Source organism: Molossus molossus, unplaced genomic scaffold (genome assembly GCF_014108415.1).
Source record: "Molossus molossus isolate mMolMol1 unplaced genomic scaffold, mMolMol1.p scaffold_m16_p_13, whole genome shotgun sequence".
Classification (NCBI taxonomy): Eukaryota; Metazoa; Chordata; class Mammalia; order Chiroptera; family Molossidae; genus Molossus; species Molossus molossus.
The window spans coordinates 43549033-43571615 of record NW_023425348.1 but is presented as its reverse complement, the minus strand read 5'-3'; the positions used below and the strand labels follow the sequence as shown (position 1 = coordinate 43571615).

At 37.4% G+C, this 22583-nt stretch overlaps 1 protein-coding gene across 13 annotated transcripts in view; it reads left to right on the top strand.

The window, feature by feature from the left end:
* Positions 1 to 22583, top strand: part of UVRAG (UV radiation resistance associated) — a 291381-nt gene that overhangs the window by 30778 nt on the left and 238020 nt on the right. For 3 of the 13 annotated variants that reach the window (XM_036258230.1, XM_036258232.1, XM_036258233.1), the window contains exons 2-5: positions 2582 to 2699; positions 4886 to 4964; positions 6317 to 6385; positions 11716 to 11750. In XM_036258230.1, the coding sequence (XP_036114123.1) occupies positions 2582 to 2699; positions 4886 to 4964; positions 6317 to 6385; positions 11716 to 11750 (301 nt within the window). Of the gene's footprint in view, positions 1 to 2581; positions 2700 to 4885; positions 4965 to 6316; positions 6390 to 11715; positions 11771 to 15442; positions 15567 to 22583 lie in introns of those variants that run through there. The other 10 variants (XM_036258231.1, XM_036258238.1, XM_036258239.1 and 7 more) reach the window with 8 other exon arrangements.

Genomic DNA, 22583 nt, shown 5'->3' with positions numbered 1-22583 from the left:
TCTGTTTTATCCACATCAGTGGAGGAAGCATACAAATAATGATACATTGGTCATCCACCCAGATGAGTGTTTGTTCACGCCCTTGCTGATTTTAGAATCCTGGAGCTTGGAGTCCGAAGGTGGCTTGGAGGCAGTTGTTCTAACTTCCAGCATAACACAAAGATCTCATCAGCAAAATCCGTGCATTCATTACAGACTCAGTCTCTGTCCAAGCCCTGACTCCTGCTTTGTAAGGCAGTCAGTTCCGTTGTCATAAAATTATTCTCTTGAGTTGAAGGATAGGTCAGTGTTCTGCTCTCTGTAGCAATAGAGTATAAAGACCAAATTATATCTATTAGATATATATAGATATAGGAGATACATAAAACCTCTTTAATTTCTTCCTGCTTTCCTTCCTTCTTTCGAGATACCCTGCTAATTAGTTATCACTTACTGTTTTGTTTCTTTGTTTATATTTGGTTACTTAGAAATGTTGAGATAAAAAGATGGATAATGATAATGAGTAACCCTAACCTAATAGAGTTGTTATGAGGATTAAGTAAGCTCATAATGTATGAGGTTAGTACAAGCCACACGGTAGGCACTTAATAAATGCAAACAGAATAGTGATGGTAATGGTATCTGTCACTGTCTTTTCTTCCTAGATTAATAGGGAAACTAACTGTAAATAACTACCTATAATATAAGGCTGAATAAAAATAAGTGGTATAGAAGAGAAAGAAGCACAGTTCTTTTTATTCAAAAAAGGAGCAATTAATTTCAGTTAGAAATCAGGAAGAAGGAATCCTGTCTCCTTAACTTTGAAGAGGAACTAGGATCTCTTTGAAGAAAAAATTTTTTTTCTTTACTGATTTTTTTTTTTTAGAAAGATAGAAATATTGATGAGAGAGAACAATGATTGGCTGCCTCCTGCATGCCCCCCACTGGGGATTGGGCCCACAGCCTGGGCCTTGAACTGGGCCTTGCCCTGACCGGGAATCGAACCGGCGACCTCTTGGTGCATGGGTCGACACTCAACCACTGAGCCACATCTGCTGGGCAAAATAGGATCTCTTTAAAGAGAATGATATTCTAGATCATTTCTAGCAAAAGCATGGAGCTAGGTCGTGTATGGAACCTTAAGCTGTCATGTATGACTGAGAGATTAAGCATGTGGAAGGTCTAGTGGGAAGTAAGGGCAGGATATGGAGAGGTCAGATTGCACAGGGCTTTGAAAACAGTAATGATAAATTTGTATTTTGTGTTAGAGGCTTTGGTAATATTTTCAAGACTTTGAATAGAGGACAAGTCTTAAGCAAAATAAATATGATGATTGTGTATAGGCAGTTTGTGGTTCCTGTCAATTGAAAGTCTTGACTGAGAGGGCTAATGAAAAATATGTAGTAGGAGGACATTGTTCTGTAATCCAGGCTGTGAAATGGAAACTGTTGACAGATTGTGGAAAAATGAGTCTTTTAGAGTAAGCCCTAGGAACTTTCTGTAAATACATTCGGGGTTTTTCATACTTAGAGGATTAAAAAAATTTATTAGGTAATAACCTCCTCTCTCAAAGAATCTTAATCTCTGGATTGGGAGAAAGGATTGCATATAAAGAAAGAACTGTACTTTTCTGGTTCACTGCACGTGTAATTAAAGATGGTCTTACCTTAGTAGAGTGGGCTGTCTTTTAGCCCGAAGGGAGAGCTTTAACATATTTTAAAACTGAGCACTTTGTTTCTATTTTTAAGTCTCCAAAAATAATTATTTGACACAGGGAACCAGCTTTTGGGAATGAATCTGATGTGCTCAGATTTCAGCATTGCTAGCATTTTCTCTTTGTGATATGAGATCATCTGACTATCCCTTAAGTTATCTTGTATTTTCATTAAATTATACTATCACTTAAGGAGCTTTTGCCTTTCTAACACACTTGTAACTCCAAGGAATTCTTAGTTTGAGAAATCATTGGGAAGGAAGCCTGATTAGGAAATACAGATTGGTTGGCTGCTGGTCCAGTGAGAATTTAATTTAAGCTCACAACAGTTGGGCTATTGGCTGGAGTGACCAGTCAGTTATTGCTTTCATTTTTTGGTTTTGGCCTCTTTTCTTGGTTGTACAGATAGATGGTCTGGCATCGAGACTGAACTAGCACTAGGGTGGTATGTATATAATAGCTGCTGATATTCTGATGGTATGAGATGGACTTTGCATGTCTATCAGCATCCTTTAAAGGGGGGAAAAAAAAGAAACAAATTACTACTTAGTTTATGTTCCAAGAAATACTAATGCTATTCTGCAGGTATATAGCACTTATATTAACATTTATGCTTTTCAAAAATATTTCATATTGTTGTCATTTCATGCTCACAACGTGGAAGTGGCATGGTTTAACCTTGTAAACGAAATAGGGAGGCATGCTGAGACATCAATAAGAAACTGGGTTAAGGTTGCTGGCTCAGTAAATAAATGACTGGGACAATTTACCGTCTTTCTTTTTTGAATTGTAACTTTCAGAAAATGTTATAGGAGGAAAAAGCTGAACGCCCCTCTTTTTTGTTTTTTGTTTTTGTTTTGTTTTGTTTTTTTTGTGGTTACTTTTTAGCGTCGTCTTAGACATCTTCGGAACATTGCTGCCCGGAACATTGTTAATAGAAATGGCCATCAGCTCCTTGATACCTACTTCACCCTTCACTTGTGTAATAATGAAAAGATATATAAAGGTAAGGGAATCTGTGGACTTGCTACCCATAGACTGTTCCATCTCATTTTTATTCTTTTGTAACACAAGTGCCTCTTGCTATTATTGCTTACTGGAAAGCTAAATTGCCATGCTATGAAAATATTTCATGAGCAGTTGTTATATATATTAAACATGACGTTTAGGTAGTTCTTTCAGATAACCAAGCCTTACATTGATAAGTTTATCATTCCTTTATGAATGTTAGCTATTAATATCTTTATTTCAGTAGCTATAATTTAAAACAGATTATATGAGTTCATTATCCAGGACTTATTTTCTTTTCTTTAAAATGTAATTGATTTCTTTAATATTGTGGTAAAATTGGGTCCTAGTTCATATCTTCTCATATCTGTAATTCCTTGTGTATTCCTTTTTTAGAAGAATTGTCATGGTTTCTGTGAATTCAGTTTTATGTGTTGAAATGTCGGTTCTCCCATAAGTGACAGTTCTAAGCGTAGACCACATATTTGATTCAGAATCACAAACATCTTTTGAATACATAAGGGATGAAAAGCACTTGGATATAATTGGCTGACCTTAGTAGGATGGTATGGGAGGAAGAAGCACAGTATAATGGCAGGATTACTGAATCAGGATAGAAAACATTGAAATTAGTTCTAGCTCAGCTATTTATTACTGTGTGTCTTTGGGAAAAGATCATGGCTTTTTGAACCTCATTTTTCCCAATTGTAAAGTAGAGATAATGAGGTCCTATGAAGCCGACAAGACAGATTTTTATGAGGATGAACTGAGATAAGGTGATAACACTTGGTACAGTGTTATTAAGGGCTCCTTATATTAACAAAAGGTGGCATTATTTTAATAAAAGTTACTAAGGACTTATTTGAATTTTGTCTTGTGGCAAAGATGACATTTTTGAATGATATTTATCTTTTGGTTTGAATTACTTTTAAAAACCAGCATTAAAGCAATAGTTGTTTCAACAACTTTTAAAAAAAATGTATTACCAGCATATGCTCATTAAAAAATTCAATTAGGAGTTATATAGAGTAGAACCACTATTGTAATGTAAATAGCATTAAAAAAATTTTAAGGATAAAAAAAAAACACCTCTAAAATCTACCATTATTACATAGTTTTATTTTATTCATATTTTTTATTCTGACCATTACATATATATATTTATCCTCACTCAAGGATATGTTCTATATTGATTTTAGAGAGAGAGAGACCAAAAAAAATACCTATCAGTTGCCTCCCGTACATGCCCTGACTGGGCGTTGAACCCGTGACCCTGGTCTGTGCCCTGAGTGGGAATCGAACCTGCCACCTTTCTGTGTATGGTTCAATGGTCCAACCAACTGAGCCACACCAGCCAGGGCACCATTGCATAGTTTAGAAACAGTTGTGATCTGAATGATCAATGCTAGCTACTATAACAAATATCACAAATCTCAGTGGCTTAACATAATATATTTCTTTTTTTTTTTTTTTATCCTCACCCGAGGACATTTTTTTTTCCATTTTTTGTTCAGAGTGGGAGGGAGAGAGAAGAAGAGAGAGAGAGAAACATCGATGTGAAAGGGACACATCGAGTGGCTGCCACCCGCACGACCAACCAGGGCCGGGGACAAACTGCAACCGAGGTACGCACCCTTAGCGGGAACTGAACCTGGGTCTCTCTGGACCGCAGGCCAAAGCTCTAACTGCTGAGCCAAACCGGCCAGGGCAACATAATATATTTCTTACACAAAGTCCAGTGCAGGTGTTTTTGTCAGGTACTGTCCTGGCAGCTGTCCTCTAAGCAGTGACTCAGGTATCCAGGCTCCTTCTATTGTGGAATGCTGCTGCCATCAACACATGACCTCTGTCATGGCAAGAGAGGGATTGAGTGAAGTTTTATTTTATTTTATTTTATTTATTTATTTTGGATAGAGTGGAAGGGGGAGAGAGAGAGAGAAACATCGATGTGAAAGGGACACATCATTTGGCTGCCACCCGCACCACCAACCAGGGCCGGGGACAAACTGCAACCGAGGTACGCGCCCTTAGCAGGAACCGAACCCAGGTCTCTCTGGACTGCAGGGCGACGCTCTAACTGCTGAGCCAAACTGTCCAGGGCTTGAGTGAAATTTTAAAAATGGAAATGGCCCAGCTTCATTCCATCACATTCTATTGCCCATAAATCTGCGTGATTCTTTCCAGATGAAAAGGGCCTGGGAAGTGTTGTCGTCCTTTGTGTCGAGAAGGAACATAAACAGTTGGGTTGCTGTTTGTCCTAAAGGTATAAACATTGTTGCAGATCTTAATATGTTTGATCCACTCACTAATTGGTTTTATCATTAGCAATATATGACAATGCCAGAGTATTTTAAATTTTTGGTAGATTTCTATATAATCAGTTCTTGGTTATCTTCATAGAACTTCTGTGTACTTGCTCCAGTGTCATCTCTGATAATAGTAATTAACATAGGCTTAGTGCATTTTAGATATTTGGTAAATGATAGCCGTTATTATTAGAATTGTAATGTTAATAATCATAATAGTAGTTTCTAAAAAGAGAGTAGTTATGGGACTGGTTGATGACTGTGACGTTAAAACTTGTCTAAGAGATGTAAGGAAAGTGATTTTTTTGTTCTTGTTTTGTTTTCTAGCTCAGATTACAATTTGAGATTAGAAATGATCATGTACTGTTTCTTGAAGTTACCTCGGTAAAATCATTTACATAATTAGGGAATAGCTGGTGACAGACCACAGGGAGTCTGGTGTCTGGTGGTGGTTTTGAGTCTCTCACTAACTGGCAAGTCTGGCGCATTTAGTTAACTTACCTCTAAAATGAGAGGATTGATGGTTTCTGGGACTTCCTTCTTCTCTAAAATGTCATGGATGAGTGAAGTCTATTCATGGTGGTTTTGTCAGGCCCATGTGTTGGGCTCTGTAACTTTTATCTACCATAGGAGGAGCCAGGAAGCTGTTTCCTTACTAAACCTATTGTACCACTTTCTCTCATTGGACCTCTGATGACAAACACAGGTCCGGTTATTCATTTCATGGTCATTGTGTAGCCCCTGGTGTAGGGTGACCATGATAGAAAGCCAGTTTGGCTCTTTTCACAAACCACCTGTACCACCTGTTTAGTAACATTATTTGTTAGTTTTAAAAGAAAGTTGTTTTTTTTTAATTGGAAGAATATCTGAAATTCTGTTTTCTAAGTTATTCCTTTATTTCAGCTGAATTCACAGCAGATCCTAAGAAGTTATATATGAGATTAAAATTTTTTTTGGCATACTTTAGTGTTCTTAGGAGACTGTCTACCTTTTAGGTAGTTCAAATCAAACACTAGTTATCATATCTCCAGAGAACAAAACCTCTTATTATGGATGAGGAGCTAGGTTTTAATCGTTTTAATCCTGATTTCCTCTTAAAATTGGAATATTTATAAAATCAAGGTTGTTCTTAAGCCACAGTTATTTTCTCACCATGAAATGTGAGTCCCTGTCCTCTCCTGGAATATCAACCAGCTATTTTGAATACATCAGAAAACGAACTCTGTATAATGCATTGTGGTGATCTCATCCAAGTCTCATAGTTTTAAATATCATTTATCACTAACGCCTTGCAAATTTATATTCTTAGTTTGGACCTCCCTTCTCAACTCACACTCCTACATTCAGTTGCCTGCTGTATATCTCTGCTTGGAGTCTAGTAGGTAACTTAAACTTATATATTCAAAACCGAGTTTCTGATATTCCAGCTCTGAACCACTTCCTGTATTCTTCCTTCTTCCAGAAAATGTCAGCTCCATCCTTTCATTTCCTTAGCCAGGAACCTTGGAGTTATCCTGGAGTCTCCTTTTCTATGTCCCATATCCAATCTTTCAGCAAATACTTTTGGCTCTTACTATAAAAATGTATTCATAATCCAGTCACTCATTACCTGCAAACCACCATCGTCTCTTGCCTGAATTGTTGAAGTCGACTTCTAGCAGGTTTGCCTGCTCATGTACTCTCTTCGCTACGTTCTCAACTGAGATCTCAGTGAAATGAAAGTGAGATCATGTCATTCCTCTCCTTAAAACCTCCAGCGCCTTCTCATCTTACTCAGCACAAGCTAAAATCCTTGTGAAGTTTTCTAGGACTTTCATGACCTGATCCTCCGCTACACCTTGGAGTTCATCTCTTTCTACTCCTGTAGTTCTCTGTCCTGGCCACGCTGACCTCCGTGATGTTCCTTGAATATATCAAGTTTGCTTCAGTTTAAAGGCTTCTGCACTTGCTGTGTCTTTGTCCTTGGCATGCTCTGCTCCCGATATCTATCTGCATGGTGAGCCCCTACCTCCTTGCAGGCTTTACTCGGAATGTTTTCTCCGAGAAGCTCTCCTCATCACTGACTAAACCCTTTAAAAAATGGTGACTATTCTCCGCCTGTCTTTTGTGCTTCATTTTTCTCCATCGTCCTTAAGATCATTTTCCATACTATATGTTTAATCATTTGGTTAATGTACGTCTCTCTCCTCTAGAATGTAAGCTCCATGAGGGCAGACGTTTTTAGGTAACTTTTGTTCACTGCCCTGCCTCCAATACTTGGAACAATGCTTGTCACATACTAAGCTCTTAAATAGATATGTGTATCTCCCTAGTTTTCCACCCCTTCCTGATAACCACTGTTATTCATTTCTTACTTAGCTTTCCTGAAATTCTTTATACAAATACAAGTAGAATTAGTACCAAACTATATATATTTCTGTGCCTTGAAATTTTTACTTAATATACCTTAAATGTTTTTCCATATTTAAAATGTTTTTCCATATTGGTTCATAGAGAGCTTTCCTAATTTTTCTGCATAGTTTTGCATTGAATAGAGTACATAAATGATTTAACTGGCTCCTATTTGTAGGCGTTTATAGGCAATTCTAGTCTTTTGCAGTATACACAGTACTGTGCTGAATAACTTTATAAGCACATTATTTTGTATATTCCAAGAAGTAAAAGGACAAAGACAGTGTGTACTTGCAGTTTTGGTAGATATTAGAAAAGTGCCCTTGTTTACACTCCCACTTGCTATGTGTCCTTTGCCCCGGAGCCTAACCGACAGATTGTACAAACTTTTGAATTTTTGCCAATCTGATAAAATAGTTTTATAGTATAGTTTAAGTTTGTATTTCGTCTATTGTGAGTGAGGTTGAGATACTAAAAGGCATTTGTTGAGCGAACGGAATGCTGCATAACTGCCAGAACGAGCCACTGGAGGCATGGAGGCATGCTCCGCGCTCTGGTCGCTGCCTTCCTAGGCCTTGGCAGGGACAGAGGGACATTCGTATCTCAGGGTCCCTTTCATGTAGAAGTGGGGCTCCGGTGATCATCTTTTTGCTCAGATTGAATTAATAAAAATTAATCGGATTGTGTTAATAAAAATTACAATTTATAGTGTCAAATAATATTACTCAAATTATTAATGAAAATTAATAGAATTCTATTAATAAAATATAATTGATAATTCACTATTTCTTTTGAGCCTCACAACAGCCCTGCTGTTTTTCAGGTGTCATTCTCCTTTGAAAGGTGAAGGAACTATGGCTCAAAAAGGTTGACTTGTCCAGGGTCAACTTTATGGTAGATTAGGGACTGAAACTATTTTTTTTTTAAGTATGTTTTTTTTTTATCCTCACCTGAGGACTTTTTTTTTTTTTTTTTTTTTTTTACATTTATCTTCAGATAGAGTGGGAGAGAGAGAAACATCAATGTGAGAGAGACAGACACATTGAGTGGTTGCTACCCATACAACCCCAACTGGGGCTGGGGACAAACTGCAACCAAGGTACATACCCTTAGCGGGAACCGAACCCAGAACTCTCTGGTCTGCGGATGGTTACTCTAACTTCTGAGCCAGACCGGCCAGGGCTTAAAATATATTTTCATTGATTTTTTTAGAGAGAGAGGAAGGGACAGAGAGATGGAAACATCAATGTTTTCAATTGGCTGCCTCCTGCACACCCTCCCACTGTATATCAAGCCCACAACCTGGGCATGTGCCCTGACCAGGAATCGAACCTAGATCTCTCAGTCTGATGGGTATGATGCTCAGCCCACTAAGCCACACCGGCTGGGCTGGAACTATTTTTTGACTCTAAATTATTCTAAATTCACTGTTCTCTTTTTTCACCATGCTGCTAATTTTACTGATAGTATTTTAGATGTAACAGAATGGTAAACACTGTAGGCCCACCTTTAGCATGTTAGAAATGTCCTCAGACTTGGCGATTTCTTTCCAAGTTGTATGGCTCCTTTGTTGACCTCTGTTCATTTAAATTAGCAAGTCTATTTTATGGGTCTCATGGAGAAGGAAAATCATTTAGTTTCATTTATACATACAGTCAGCAAAGCTTTTAAAGGAATAATGGTACTATTTATCTTCTAAGAGCTGGAGATATTTATTTTGGGAACTGTTTAATAGTTTAATTGTCAATTAAGCTGAAGAATTTTCTCTCTCAAGAGATACAAAAGTATCTTTATTTTTTTCCTCCACTGATTTAAAAAGTAATACATGTTGTAACAAATCCAAATAATAGAAAAATGTAAAAGTATAAAGTGAAAGTACCCTGTTATATAACACATTTTTTTTAGACCTTTCAGTCGTTTTTCTAAAAATATATGTAGTGTTGTCCTGGCCAATTTAGCTCAGCGGTTAGAGCATCGGCCTGCAGACCAATGATTCTGGTCAAGGGCATGTACCTTGGTTGCAGTTTGACCCTGGCCCTGGTCAGGGTCATGCAGGAGGCAGCTAGTGGATGTGTCTGTCTCACGTAGATGTTTCTCTCTCCCTCCCTCTCTATCTGAAGATAGATAGAAAAATATCCTTGGGTGAGAATTAAAAAAAATATGTGTATATTCTATATAGTATATGTTATAGTTAATATATACATATATTAACATATAATAAATTAATTATAGATGCATACATACATACACATATATCTATAGTTAATTTATGGTTGCAATAATTGGTTAGCCATTTGGGAAATAAAATGAAAAAAATAATACTTAGTGTTGCCTAGTGTAGGGGAGACAGGTATTTCAAAAGTGGGATTGTAAATTGGTAGAATATTTTTAGCAAATAATTTGGCATTATCTATCAAATTTATATTTTTCTTTTGTCTTGCAATTTTACTTCTAAAAGTTTATCCTGTAGATTCAAACATCTTAGCATATATATCTTTAAAAGATTCTTTTTATATAGTAATATTACTAGAAATATCTAAAAATTAGCAGTAACTTGAATGTTCATCAATAGGAAATTCTTTTTAAAAATAATTAGAATTATCCCTTTTCTTATTTAAAATAATTGCTTGAAGAGAGAAAAATTAGAAAACTTCAAGCTAAAACTAAAAGTAAGCAACTCTATCTTACCATCTAAGATAAACATTGTTAATATAATTATAAAAATATTTCTTTTGTAAATTCTTAGAACTTGTTGTTTTGTATTTTCCCATTTAATATATTGCGACTGTCTCTCCACAAAATTGAATTATTCGATCTTTTTTGGGGGGAAGACAAGCTTAGAGTAATGTAGGTGATAGGTTTGTCAAGACATGCTTTAACCAAAAGAGCTTGCCCTTTTACTGAATGACAACTCCCATACAGTTATTAGTGGACCACCTTGACAAGTTTCAATATATTTGAGTTTTACCTATATTGTTGCATACTTAATGTATATTTTCAAAAGTTTATTATTTTTGAATTCATGTCTAAGAATAATGGGTGAAATTGTTGATTCAAAGAATGTTGTGCCAGGAATGGTTGTATGTGCTGAGGAGACAGCAGTTGTATAGAACGAACACTGCTCCTTTATGGAGCTTACAATGAAAATGTTTTACTGTGTGTGAGGCATGAGTTGCAATATATAAAAAAAAAATAGTTTGTCCATGTAGCATCTAAAGTCATCTTAAGTACAGGTATGTGCATTGCACCTGTGAAATAGTACCCATAGCAACCTGAGGATACAAGGGTCCTTGTGGGCTCTGCAGAGACGGCATCATGGAGGTGTCTTTGGCAGGGTCAACAAGGAATGTTGGATGGTCGTTGGAACTGTCTGCCTGAACCTCTGTTACATTTCTCTCTTTGATTACATCTTCAGGTTTTGTAACATTTACAACATACTTGAAGGTTTGTAGAATTATGAAAATATTTTTCTATTTCTATAGAAAAATAGAAATTATTAAATTATGAAATTATTTTTTCTAATCCTTACCCAAGAATATGTTTTTTAATTGCTTTTGAGAGAGAGAGAGAGAGAGAGAGGAGGGGGGAGAGAGAGAGAGAGAGAGAGAGAAAATAATGTGAGAGAGAAACATAGATTGCCTCCCACACGTGCTCTGACTGGGGATCGAGCCTGAAATCTAGGTATGTGTCCTGACTGGGAATCAAACTCGCCACCTTTTGATGTATGGAATGCTGCTCCAACCAACTAAGCCACCCAGCCAGGGCTGAATCATGAAATTTAATGCTTACACATTACCTTTGGTTATTAGTCTAAGTCTCTAAGTTGTCTGATGAAGAAAAATGGATCCAAAGAAATTAAAGAGAGAATGAATGACAGGTGGAACTAGAACTTAAATTACCTGGTTGCTAGATCAGTATTCATTTCCCAGTGCTACCATGCATAATCATATGAGATGTTTGAGAAAAACAGACCATGGAATCAATTGTAGAGAGTGGCAGTAGGTAGGGGAGAAGAAAGTCTGAGTTTTAAGGACTCAAATTTGAATATAGTGTACAAGGAGCCAATAAAGTAAAATTCACTAACTTAAATCTTAATAGGTTTCGACCTTTCGTTACTAACGTTTTTTTCCCTTTAAAAAACACTTTTATTTAATCTATACTTCTATTTTAATTTTTTACAGATAAAAATATATAGAGAATAGATCCCTTGAAAATGTTTTACTGACACATGTTAAAAAGTTTACCAGTTTAAGAGGTATTGAGCTAATTTTTTTCCATATCACTTATTGTTCTTTTTCTTTCTTTTTTTTTTTCCAGAATTTTATAGAAGTGAAGTGATTAAGAATTCCTTGGTAAGTTTGCCTTCCGAAAGGTACATATGACTAAGCCTATAACTCCTGTTTCAGAAAATGTTGACACATAAAATAAGGTCAAGTTCAGTATTGCCTTATACAGTTAAATCTCCTGCTTAATTACTACTTAAATCTTTATTGATTTGTTTATCGCTGTATCGCCAGTGCTTAGAACATGCCTGGCACATACTAGGTACTTGATAAATATTTGTTGAATGAACATTGGTGTTTTTTCAAATCAAATTTTATAATTCTATCACTTCTATTTACTATAGAGGTTTTTGACTTACCAAACATTGTAGTAAGTGATATCTTTGTTTAGATACAGTTCTTTAAAATGCCACTGTATAGGAGCCTTCCACTTGTTTTTTGGTGGTGTCATTGTTCAGTTAGAAATTTGGACGTGTCCTGCTTTTGATAATATGTACACTTGATATTTTCATAAATGGCTCAATTTATTGGGCCATATTGATGAAAAGAAGAGCTCTGTGTTTTTTTGTTTTTATTTTTATTACAAATGTTTCTCCTTTTTCCCCCATTGGCCCCCTTCTCCGGATCCTGCCCCTGCACCCGTCCCCCACATTGTTGTCCATGTCCATGGTTATGCATACAAGCATCTAAGTTCTGTGGTTTATCTAGAAGAGCTTTGTTAATGATAATATCTTTTTATTTATTTTATTATTACTATTATTATTTTTTATTTATTTATTTTATTTCTTTATCCTCACCCGAGGACATTTTTCCATTTTTTTGTTCAGATGGGAGGGAGAGAGAGGAAGAGAGAGAGAGAGAGAGAGGGAGAAACATCGACGTGAAAGGGACGCATCGAGTGGCTGCCACCCACACGACCCAACCAGAGCCGAGGACAAACTGCAACCGAGGTACATGCCCTTAGTGGGAACCGAACCTGGGTCTCTCTAACCGCTGAGCCAAACCAGCCAGGGCGATAATATCCTTTTAATGGTCTAAGACCATACTGCATTTGGCTACCATCCACATATTTAAACTTCATCTCCTAATACTTTTTCTCACTCATTGTGTTATAGGCATACCTCATTTTTTTCAGTGCTTTGAACATGCCAAGCTTGTCTCGTTCCTTATGCCTTGAACATATTTTCCTAGCTTTTCATTTGGCTGAAGAACTCTTTGAGGTGTCAGTAGTGTCTCTTCAGCTAGGCCTTTCTGTGACTATTCCATCTAAGTAGTTCCCTTTCACCCTGGCCGGTGTGGCTCAGTTGGTTGGAGCATTGTCTTGAGAACCAAAAAGGTTGTGGGTTTGATTCCCGGTTGGGCATGTGATCGATGTTTCTCTCTTTCTCCCTTCCTCTCTCTAAAAAAAAAAATCATATCCGTGGATGAGGTTTAAGAAAAAAGCTCTCTTAAAAAAAAAGTAGGACCCTGGCCAATTTGGCTCAGCGGTTAGAGGGTCGGCCTGCAGTCCAGAGAGACCCGGGTTCAGTTCCCGCTAAGGGCACGTGCCTCGGTTGCAGTTTGTCCCCGGCCCTGTTTGGGTCGTGCGGGTGGCAGCCACTCGATGTGTCCACATCAATGTGTCTCTCTCTCTCTTCCTCCCACTCTATCTGAACAAAAAATGGAAAAATGTCCTCAGGTGAGGATAAAAAAAAAAGTAGGTCCCTTTCCCCTATTCACTGTTTTTCATATCACCTATTTTACTTTCTTTAGAGCATTCATCATTATTGGAAACTGTCATTCACGTATTTGTTTGTGTTTATTTATTATCTGTCACCCATCTGGCACAACTTAAGTCCCATGAGAGCAGGGACCTTACCAGTCTTGTTCACTGCTGAGACCCTACAGTGTAGAATAGTATAGATGCTCAGTGAGTATTTGTTAGATGAATAAATGGATATCAGTGATGTATTATATTTGCAGAATCCTTTTACATATGTTATCCCATTTTGATCCTTAGAAAAACATGTAAGGTAGATGGGGTAGAGCTTCAGAAAGTGACATACAGAGAGGCCCAACAACTTTTGCATTTATACAGCTGAAGACCAGAACCTCAGTTCTCAGAAGCTGTGCTGAAGCTTCTACTACTCTTTCCTCTTCATCGAGCTGCCTTCCAAATATCTCAAATATCATACTAAATCTGGATCATAGGCTAAACAGGTTCCTTAAGCCCGTCTCTGAGGAGCTGCAATCATTAGTAAAGATCTTCTTACATTACACGATTCATAATAAATGACCAGCACCATGCCTGACACTTTGTAGCTACTGAGTAAATATTAGTTTTCCTTTGTTTCTGGCTTAGGTGGAAATAGAAATAGAAGTAGCCTAGACAAGTGAGAGCAGGGGAAGGGGTTTATGGAGCAGAAAGAGTAGAATGTCACTTTGATTTATCTACTCCCTTTTCTGTAGTCACAACTAGTTGGAGATGGTTTTATAACATCCCGTTGCGTTTTCTCTGAATTTGTATCATAACAGACCCTATGCTATAGTGATACCTTAGTGTATTATTCTGCATTATTAGTATTGTATTTACTTGATATTCACTTGACTTCTAAATCCATATATCTAACCATCATCTCCTATTTTCAGCTCCTTTTGACTCCTGTCTTCAGTTGCTTCTGAACTGTCTTTATGAAACTGTGACATCTTCATCCCTGGTGTACTTAGACTGAATAATGTTTTGTGAAATGGGTTCCAGACAAGGGGAGAGGGTTGGACAAAAAGACTTCCAGGGTCCTTTCAACTTACAGTTTTTTCTGTAATTGTTTCCTGAGTATACCACTTACCATTTCCTTGCATTATACTTATTCATGAGCATTTCATCTCCCAAAGTAGGTAAAAGCTCCTGGAGGTTGGAGACTGCCTGAATATCTTTATATCTCCCTGGCTCCCACTGTTTCTTCTGTCGGGCCGTTGTTTGTCAAATGTTGATTCATTGATATTTCCTTTTTTAAGGATATTCTTTGAGATTATGATATTTTTGGCAAGAATTGTTGTTTGTGGTTTTTATAACCTTAATAAAGGTTTTATAAACCTCAATTTCTTTTCTTTTCGAAAGGATTCTTAGCTTTTTGCTAAGTCATTGTGACTGGTGCAGATTAATGGACATTGAGCACCAGAGGAGTCAACAACCTTTAGGGCATTTGCTGGGGATGACCCTTATTACCTCCCTTCTTGTTGTCTCTGAAGAACTGCAGATGAGCAGAATTTGTTGACTTCTTCCCTGTTTAGGAGGTTTTTTGTGGTTGTTTTTAATTTTTTTATCCTCACCTAGTGTGAGAGAGAAAGATAGAATGGTTTCCTACCTCCTGTGCCCTGACTGGGGATCGAACCTGAAACCTGGGTATGTGCCCTGACAGGGAATAGAACCTGCCACCTTTTGGAATGGAACAATGCTCCAACCAACAGCCACACTGGCCAGTGCCCCTGCTTACGAGTTTGTAACTCTTAAACTTTTATGATATTTGCTGAATAGAGTGAGTGATTTAAATGCTTTTATTCCTCCTGGTTACCTTTGTGCTTGGCACATAGAAGGTGCTCAGCAAATGCTTCTTAATGAATGGATTCTTCCACAAATATATTTATTGTCTTACTTGACAAGTAAGGCAAAATAATGCTTTATTTCTAGCTAAGCTTTCAGTAAAATTTTATTCTGGTGAACTAAGTTAGACTCTGGTGAGCTTGTGAATAGTCTTTTTTACTCATGTAACTTTAAGGCTTTGACTTTTCCCTAGGGATGTATTCTGAGCTTGGTTTTAGACCAGAGTGGCCTGGTTTTGCCATCTTGATGTTAAAGGCAACGTGGAAAAATGGATACAAGATTAGAAAGAGTGTTTTTCCCTAAAGGTTAGATAAATTGTCCTGTGTGCCTGTTCTGTGCCTCTTTCTTACTCCTGAACATCTCCAAGTTAGGGTTGACCAGTCACTGTTATGATGGTGGTGGCATTCTGTGACTGACCAGTGCAGGTGCCATCGCATGTGGTTGTTCTGCACTTGAAATGTGCTCAGTAGTCTGACTGAGGAACCACATTTTTGTTTTACTTAATATTAATTTAAATAGCCACAAGTGTCTAATGGATATAGTGTTGGACAGCACAGTTCTAGATGCTTCTAAAGCACTTTCTTATACTCTGTAACATTAGCAGGAAGAAATCTTTTTTTGTGTGTGCTTAAAAAAAAAAAATATATATATATATATATATATATATATATATATATATATATACACACACACACATATATACACACTTTGTACTTATACTACTAGTACCATTCTAAATCAGGATAATAGCTGTTCGTATGGTTGCTTTAGGTCCTTTAATGAACAGAATACATCTCATGAAGGCAGGGACTTTGTGTGCCGCTTCATGGCATCCTCCATAGGCATTGCATTGTGCTTGGCCTGTTCTTGGCAAACAAGTAAGGAAAAAGAAATGTATGTGTGTGTGTGTGTGTATGTATGTATGTATGTATGTATGTATCTATCTATCTATCTATCTCCTAATCCAAGTTGTCAGTTGTAAGGCTCACCATTATTTTATGTTCAGTAAGAAAAAATAAACACTTATGTTTAAACTGAAACACAGGGCCTTGGCAGTAGTCTTGTGTGAATTGTGATTCTGTCTCACTAGCCCCTTGTTACTTTGAAATGTCTTTGACCCATTCCAAGGGAGTGTTTATTTAGCAGTTTTTCCTTCCTTCAGATGCACTGCTTGACATGTGATAGGGAATCTTTTGTATGTATTTTGGTGATAAAATATAAATCAGCTTCCTCAATTGGTGGGAATTTTCTTAAGTCCTATAAAGAAGATGGTTGAGGTTATTTCTCCATTGACAAATATTTGCTTCACTAATACCAAATTCATGCCTTGTTCCTCTATTTCTGTGCCTTTTTGCCTACATAAAAACAATACTTTTTATTGAATTTTAACATACATAAGAGTTTACAGATCTTAAGTATACATATTGATGTAACCAATGTCTAGATCAAGAAATAGATTTTCAGCCCTGGCTGGTTTGGCTCAGCAGTTGGAGTGTTGGCCCGCAGACCCGAGTCGCAGGTTCAGTTCTGGTCAAGGGCATGTACCTTGGTTGAGTTTGGTCCTTGGCCCTGGTCAGGGTCGTGTGGGGGCAACCGATTGATGTGCCTCTCTCACATTGATGTTTCTCTCTCCCTCACACTCTATCTGAAGATAAATAGAAAAATATCCTCAGGTGAGGATTAAAAAAAAAACGATTTTCAGTGCCCCAGAAGCCCCCTCATGGCCTCTTCGGTTACTGCTCCTCTCTTGACTTTTAACACCATAAATTATTTTTTTTGCCTATTTTTGAGCTGTATGGAAATGAAGTCATACAGTATGCACTCTTGTGTCTGACTGCCCTGTCTTTTTTTTTTTTTTTTTTATCCTCACCCGAGGACATTTTTCGATATTTTGTTCAGATAGAGTGAGAGGGAGAGAGAGAGAGAGAGAGAAACATCGACGTGAGAGCGACACATCGAGTGGTTGCCACCCACATGACCCAACCAGGGCCGGGGACAAACTGCAACCAAGGTACGTGCCCTTAGCGGGAACCGAACCCGGGTCTCTCCGGACCGCAGGCCAACGCTCTAACCGCTGAGCAAAACAGGCCAGGGCTGACTGCCCTGTCTTAACTTTATATCATGAGTCATTCATATTGTGGGGGTGTATTTGTAGTTTGTCTACTCAATAGTATTCCATCCTGTGAATACATCAGAACGTGTCCCTTCTGTTGATGGGCATCTGGTTAGTTTTTAGTTTTGAACTAAGATGAGTAGTGCTGCTATGAACTTTATTGTATATATCTTTTGGTTGAAAGTATGTATGCATTTATGTTTGGTATATATCTAGGAGTGGACTTGCTGGGAATATGCATGGGATCAGCTTTAGTGCACATTTGTAGTTTTCCAAAATTATTGTTTTATTTACACTCTTATCAGCAATCTGGGAGAGTTCTCATTATTCATATTCTTATGAACACTTATTTCTTTAATCTTTTGAATTTAAATTTTTGATATTGTATACAGGACATTTTTATTTAAATCTAAATCAATAAAGGTATTTTAACTGGCATTGAAACTCAGCATACCTAGTGCCAACACTGCACCTCACTTGAAAGAACTGATATTAGCAACAGCTATTTTTAAGGTTGTGCATGTAGAGAAATCTGATGACTGCCACCTGGTGGGCAGATACTGTAGGACCATATTGATTTTAACATTACTAAAATCAGAATTCATCTTACAGTGTGGAGAAAAGTATATGTTAGAATTGATAAATTGGGATATGTTAAATGGTAGTAAATATAATGAAGTAAAATAAAGCAGCAAAGGGGAGTATCTGACAAGGGGTGGTGGTTGCTGGTTTTTTATGGTAATCATATAGAAGATATCATTGAGCAGACACCTTAAAGAAGGGGATAAACTATGTATCTATGTGGGGAAAGATACATATATAGATATGTTCCAAGCCAAGAAACAGGAAAGTACAAAGGCCAGAGTGTATTTGAGGTTTTCAAGAAATGTCTAAGAAGTTAGTATGGCTGAGGTGGAGTGAGCAGGGGTGGTTTCAGATTTTGCTAGGCAAGGATGACACTGGGTCAAGGGAATGGAGGACCAGGCAGCAGAGGAAATGACCTGGAGAGGTAGGAGATGACAGTGAAAGGCTGGATAGCAGACAGTAATATTTGGAAGGGGTACAGTTATAGGACACACAAAATTAGGAGCATCTGATAGATGAGGACCCCCAACTTATTCAGTTTTCTAATTTCTAATGTCACCAGCACGATGCTTTACCCAGAGAAGGCCAATAAACGTCCGTTGCATTGAGTAACAAGAATAAGCCACCTTTGATAGGTTAGATGGTGATGTGTCTGCAAATTACATGTCAGAGTGATGGTTTCTTCTGAGATATATTTAGCATAGAATAATTACTGGTGAATGTATAATTCAACTTTAATGTCTCTGGTTTCAGCTAGTCATACCCTCCAAACCATTTGTTAACTTTTGGGAATTCTTATTGTTGTTGTTCAAGAGGAAGTTAGATCCTTAATATGATTGAAGGGTCATTGGTAATAACTAAAATGATTGAAAGTAACAATTCTCTAAAGTGGATTTTGTACATACACAAAAGTAAAGATGAATTATAGTGAACCCATCTGTAGCCATCTTCAACAATTATAAAGTTAATTATTAGGATTTTTAAAAGACATTGAAAAAAATTTTTTTTTATGAATTTGTTTTTGTTACAGATGTTTCTCCCTTTTCCCCCATTGACACCCTCCTCCCCATCCTCCCCACCCTATCCCCAGCTTTGTTGTCTATGTGCATTGGTCATGCATACATGCATATAAGTTCTGTAATTTATCTCCTCCCTCTCCATCCCCCCCGCCCCCCCGAGGTTTGTCAGTCTGTACCCCACCTCTATGTCCCTGGGTCAATTTTATTCATCAGCTTGTTTAGTTCATTATATTCCACAAATAAGTGAGATCATGTGATATTTGTCTTTCTCTGCTTGGCTGTTTCGCTTAGCATAATATTTTCTAGGTTCCTCCATATCATTTCAAAGGATAAGAGATCTTTCTTTCTACAGCTGCATAGTATTCCATTGTGTACATGTATCACAGCTTTTTTATCCATTCGTCTACTGATGGACACTTGGATTATTTCCAGATCTTAGCTATTGTAAATAGTGCTGCTATGAACATGGGGGTACACATATTCTTTCTGATTGGTGTTTCAGGCTTCTTAGGGTATATTCCTAAAAGTGGAATCACTGGGTCAAATGGCAGTTCAATTTTTAACTTTTTGAAGTAACTCCACGTTGTTTTCCACAGTGGCTGCACCAGTTTGCATTCCCACGAGCAGTATAGTAGAGTCCCCTTTTCTCCACACCATCGCCAACACTTGTTGTTTGATGATTTATTGATGGCGGCCATTCTGACAGATGTGAGGTGATACAGCTCTCGCTGTAAAGCTGTGTTTGAGACCCCTGCTGTTCTTCAGTGTCTTGTTGCTTCTGTGTCATTTCTTCAACTGATCAATGTCTGCTAGAGTTCTACTCGAGCTCAGTGATAGGCCTTATAATCGAGTAAACAAAGTTCCAGAGGATGTGTTGTTTTAGGGAAAGCATGTGACACAATGATCAGAACCATAAACTTGTGTTGGAAATGTGACTGCCTGAGTTCTTTTTAAATCCTGGGAAAAACTGAATTGCACAGTACAAATAGTCATTTATGATACTGGCTAAGTGATTCTCAAACCAAGTTTCCATTTCAGTTGAATTGTGGCTGAGTGAATTAACATTTCATCTTTGTGGGTGTGTCTGTGTGTAGGGAGTTGGCTCCTCTTGCTTATGCTGAATTACGTTACTCCGTGTTACACTGCATTGTCTTGAGGGTTCTCCAGCTTCATTTTGGTCAACTACATGATTTGGAGGGAGAGTGAGATAATTGACACATGCAGTTATAGTGCCAGGGAAGAAGAGGACCCTGTGAAAATATGTAGGAGTATTATTTATCTCAGTTTTGGAGAGGGTGGTCAGTGAAAGTTTCTAACAGCAAGTAGTTCCTAAGTTGAGGCATGAAGGATGAATAGAAGTGAATGAGTCAGAATAAATGCTACTACAAATTCAGTATGCAGTTTCTGAGAGTTAACCTGTATATTTTGAGAAAGTTGGAACTTTTATGAATTCTTAGTTGTGTTTCTTGTGACCATACATTTATTTTTCCCCCAGTTTTTATTATTTTATTTTTGTTACAGTTGTTTCTCCTTTTTCCCCCTTAGACATCTTCCTCCCTATCCTGCCCCGTCTCCACCCCCCAGCATTGTTGTCTATGTCCATTGGTTATACATACATGCATATAAGTTCTTTGATTCCTATCATCCATCCCGCCCGCCCCCTCCTCTGAGGTTTGTCAGTCTGAACCATACTCCTTTCCATGTCTCTGGGTCTATTTCGTTCATCAGCTCTCCTTGTTCATTATATTCCACAAATAAGCGAGATCATGTGGTATTTCTTTTTCTCTGATTGGCTTATTTCGCTTAACATAATACTCTCGAGGTCCCTCCATGTCGCCTCAAAGGATAAGAGATCTTTCTTTTTTACAGCTGCATAGTATTCCATTGTATATGTGTACCACAACATTTGTTATTGAGTGATAAGAGCAGTGATAGCTAGTTTGTATGTGTTTTGACATTTTTCTACATTTGTGTTTCTTTAATAAGGTATGAATTGAACAGATATTGATCAATGTTATAGAGAAATTGTCCTGGTAATGAATACTAATTTAAATTCTCTTGTAAGTAGTTAATAGGCAGTGAACTTTTTGAAGCTATAAATATCTTGATATTCTGCCATGTGAATGAGTGAATATGGTATAGGTCTCTAAATACCGTTAGTACTTGAATAATTTGTTCATCTTCAAAATGGGCTGGCATGTTTAGGTAAATATAAGTAAAAATAATGTTATGGATCTTTATAGTAACATTACTGAGCAATAAAGTCTTTGAATGTGTGGCAGACTGTGTCTGCCTGTATCTGAATTCACCAACTCAGGAATTAGTGTTCATTGTCTGGCAGCTGTTTTATAAAAGGATAAAGGAAGGTCACTGTAATAAGGTTGACAATAGCTTTACTATATTAATGTTGCATTGCCTTAGAAAGGAAACCCAGGTCATCTATTCAGCCACATGAAATAACTTCAGAAAACTACTCTCCCCTCCAAAGGCTTTTAACTTATTTTACTTTATTACTATTTTTTATACGTTACTTTTTAAAAATTTTTGTTACAGGTATTTCTCCTTTTTTATCCCATTGACACCCTCCCCCCACCCCCCCTTACCCCATCCCCGGCTTTGTTGTCCATGTCCATTGGTTATGAGTACATGCATATAAGTTCTGTGGTTTATCTCTTCCCTCCTTAAGTTATTTTAGAATGAAGTATTTAAGAATATTGAATATAACAGTTGCTTCAAAAATCTTATCCCCCATGCAGTATGGCTCTCCAGACACACTCACCAAGTCTTTACTTTTACACTTTGGAAAGCAGTGATTATTTCATGCTTTTTCTGGGCCTTATCATTGACAATGAGGTTTTGAAATTATATTGTTATTTTATATTCTAGAGCACATGTACTTTTGTTCAGAATCGTACACATAGGTGAGTGAATGGCTGCCTTTTCCTGTGGTGGAGATTTGAAGGCCAGGAAGGTCCTCCAACTCCTGCTATGTAGGCTTTAGGGCCTAAAATTATACCATGAAGAGATGCCTTCATTTGATTTGTAAGATGCAGTATTTTTCCAATTATTAGGGTCTTTTAAAAATTAGTTTTAATACTTTCAGTTGAGATACAGCACATTAAAAGGCACATATAATATAGCCTGCTGATTTTTCAAAGAGATCAATGTAACCAGATCAAGAAATAGAACATTATCAGCACCTCTGTGCTCTCCTAGTTACTACTTCTTCCCAAAGAGAACTATTATTCTGACTTTTGCACCATAGATTTGTTTTTGAAAATATGGCGCATTTTCTTTTGTTTAGTATATATAGTATTTGTAAGATTCATCCATGTTGTTAGCATGTTCATTAACCTTAAAACTTTTCAGTGGCCCCATATCTTATACACAATGAAGGACTGCTTCTTTGGCAAGGTGTAACATCTCTTTCAGTTTAGTCCCTGTTACCTCCCCCAGCTTCGTGTCCTGTCACTTTTGTGTTGTGTGCTCCAGCAACTGTCTTAGTTCCCTGACCACAACCTGCTATTTCACACCTCTGAGCCCTTGTTTATCTTGTTCCCTGTGCCTGGAATTCCTTATTTTAACCAGGTGAAGACCTATGTGTC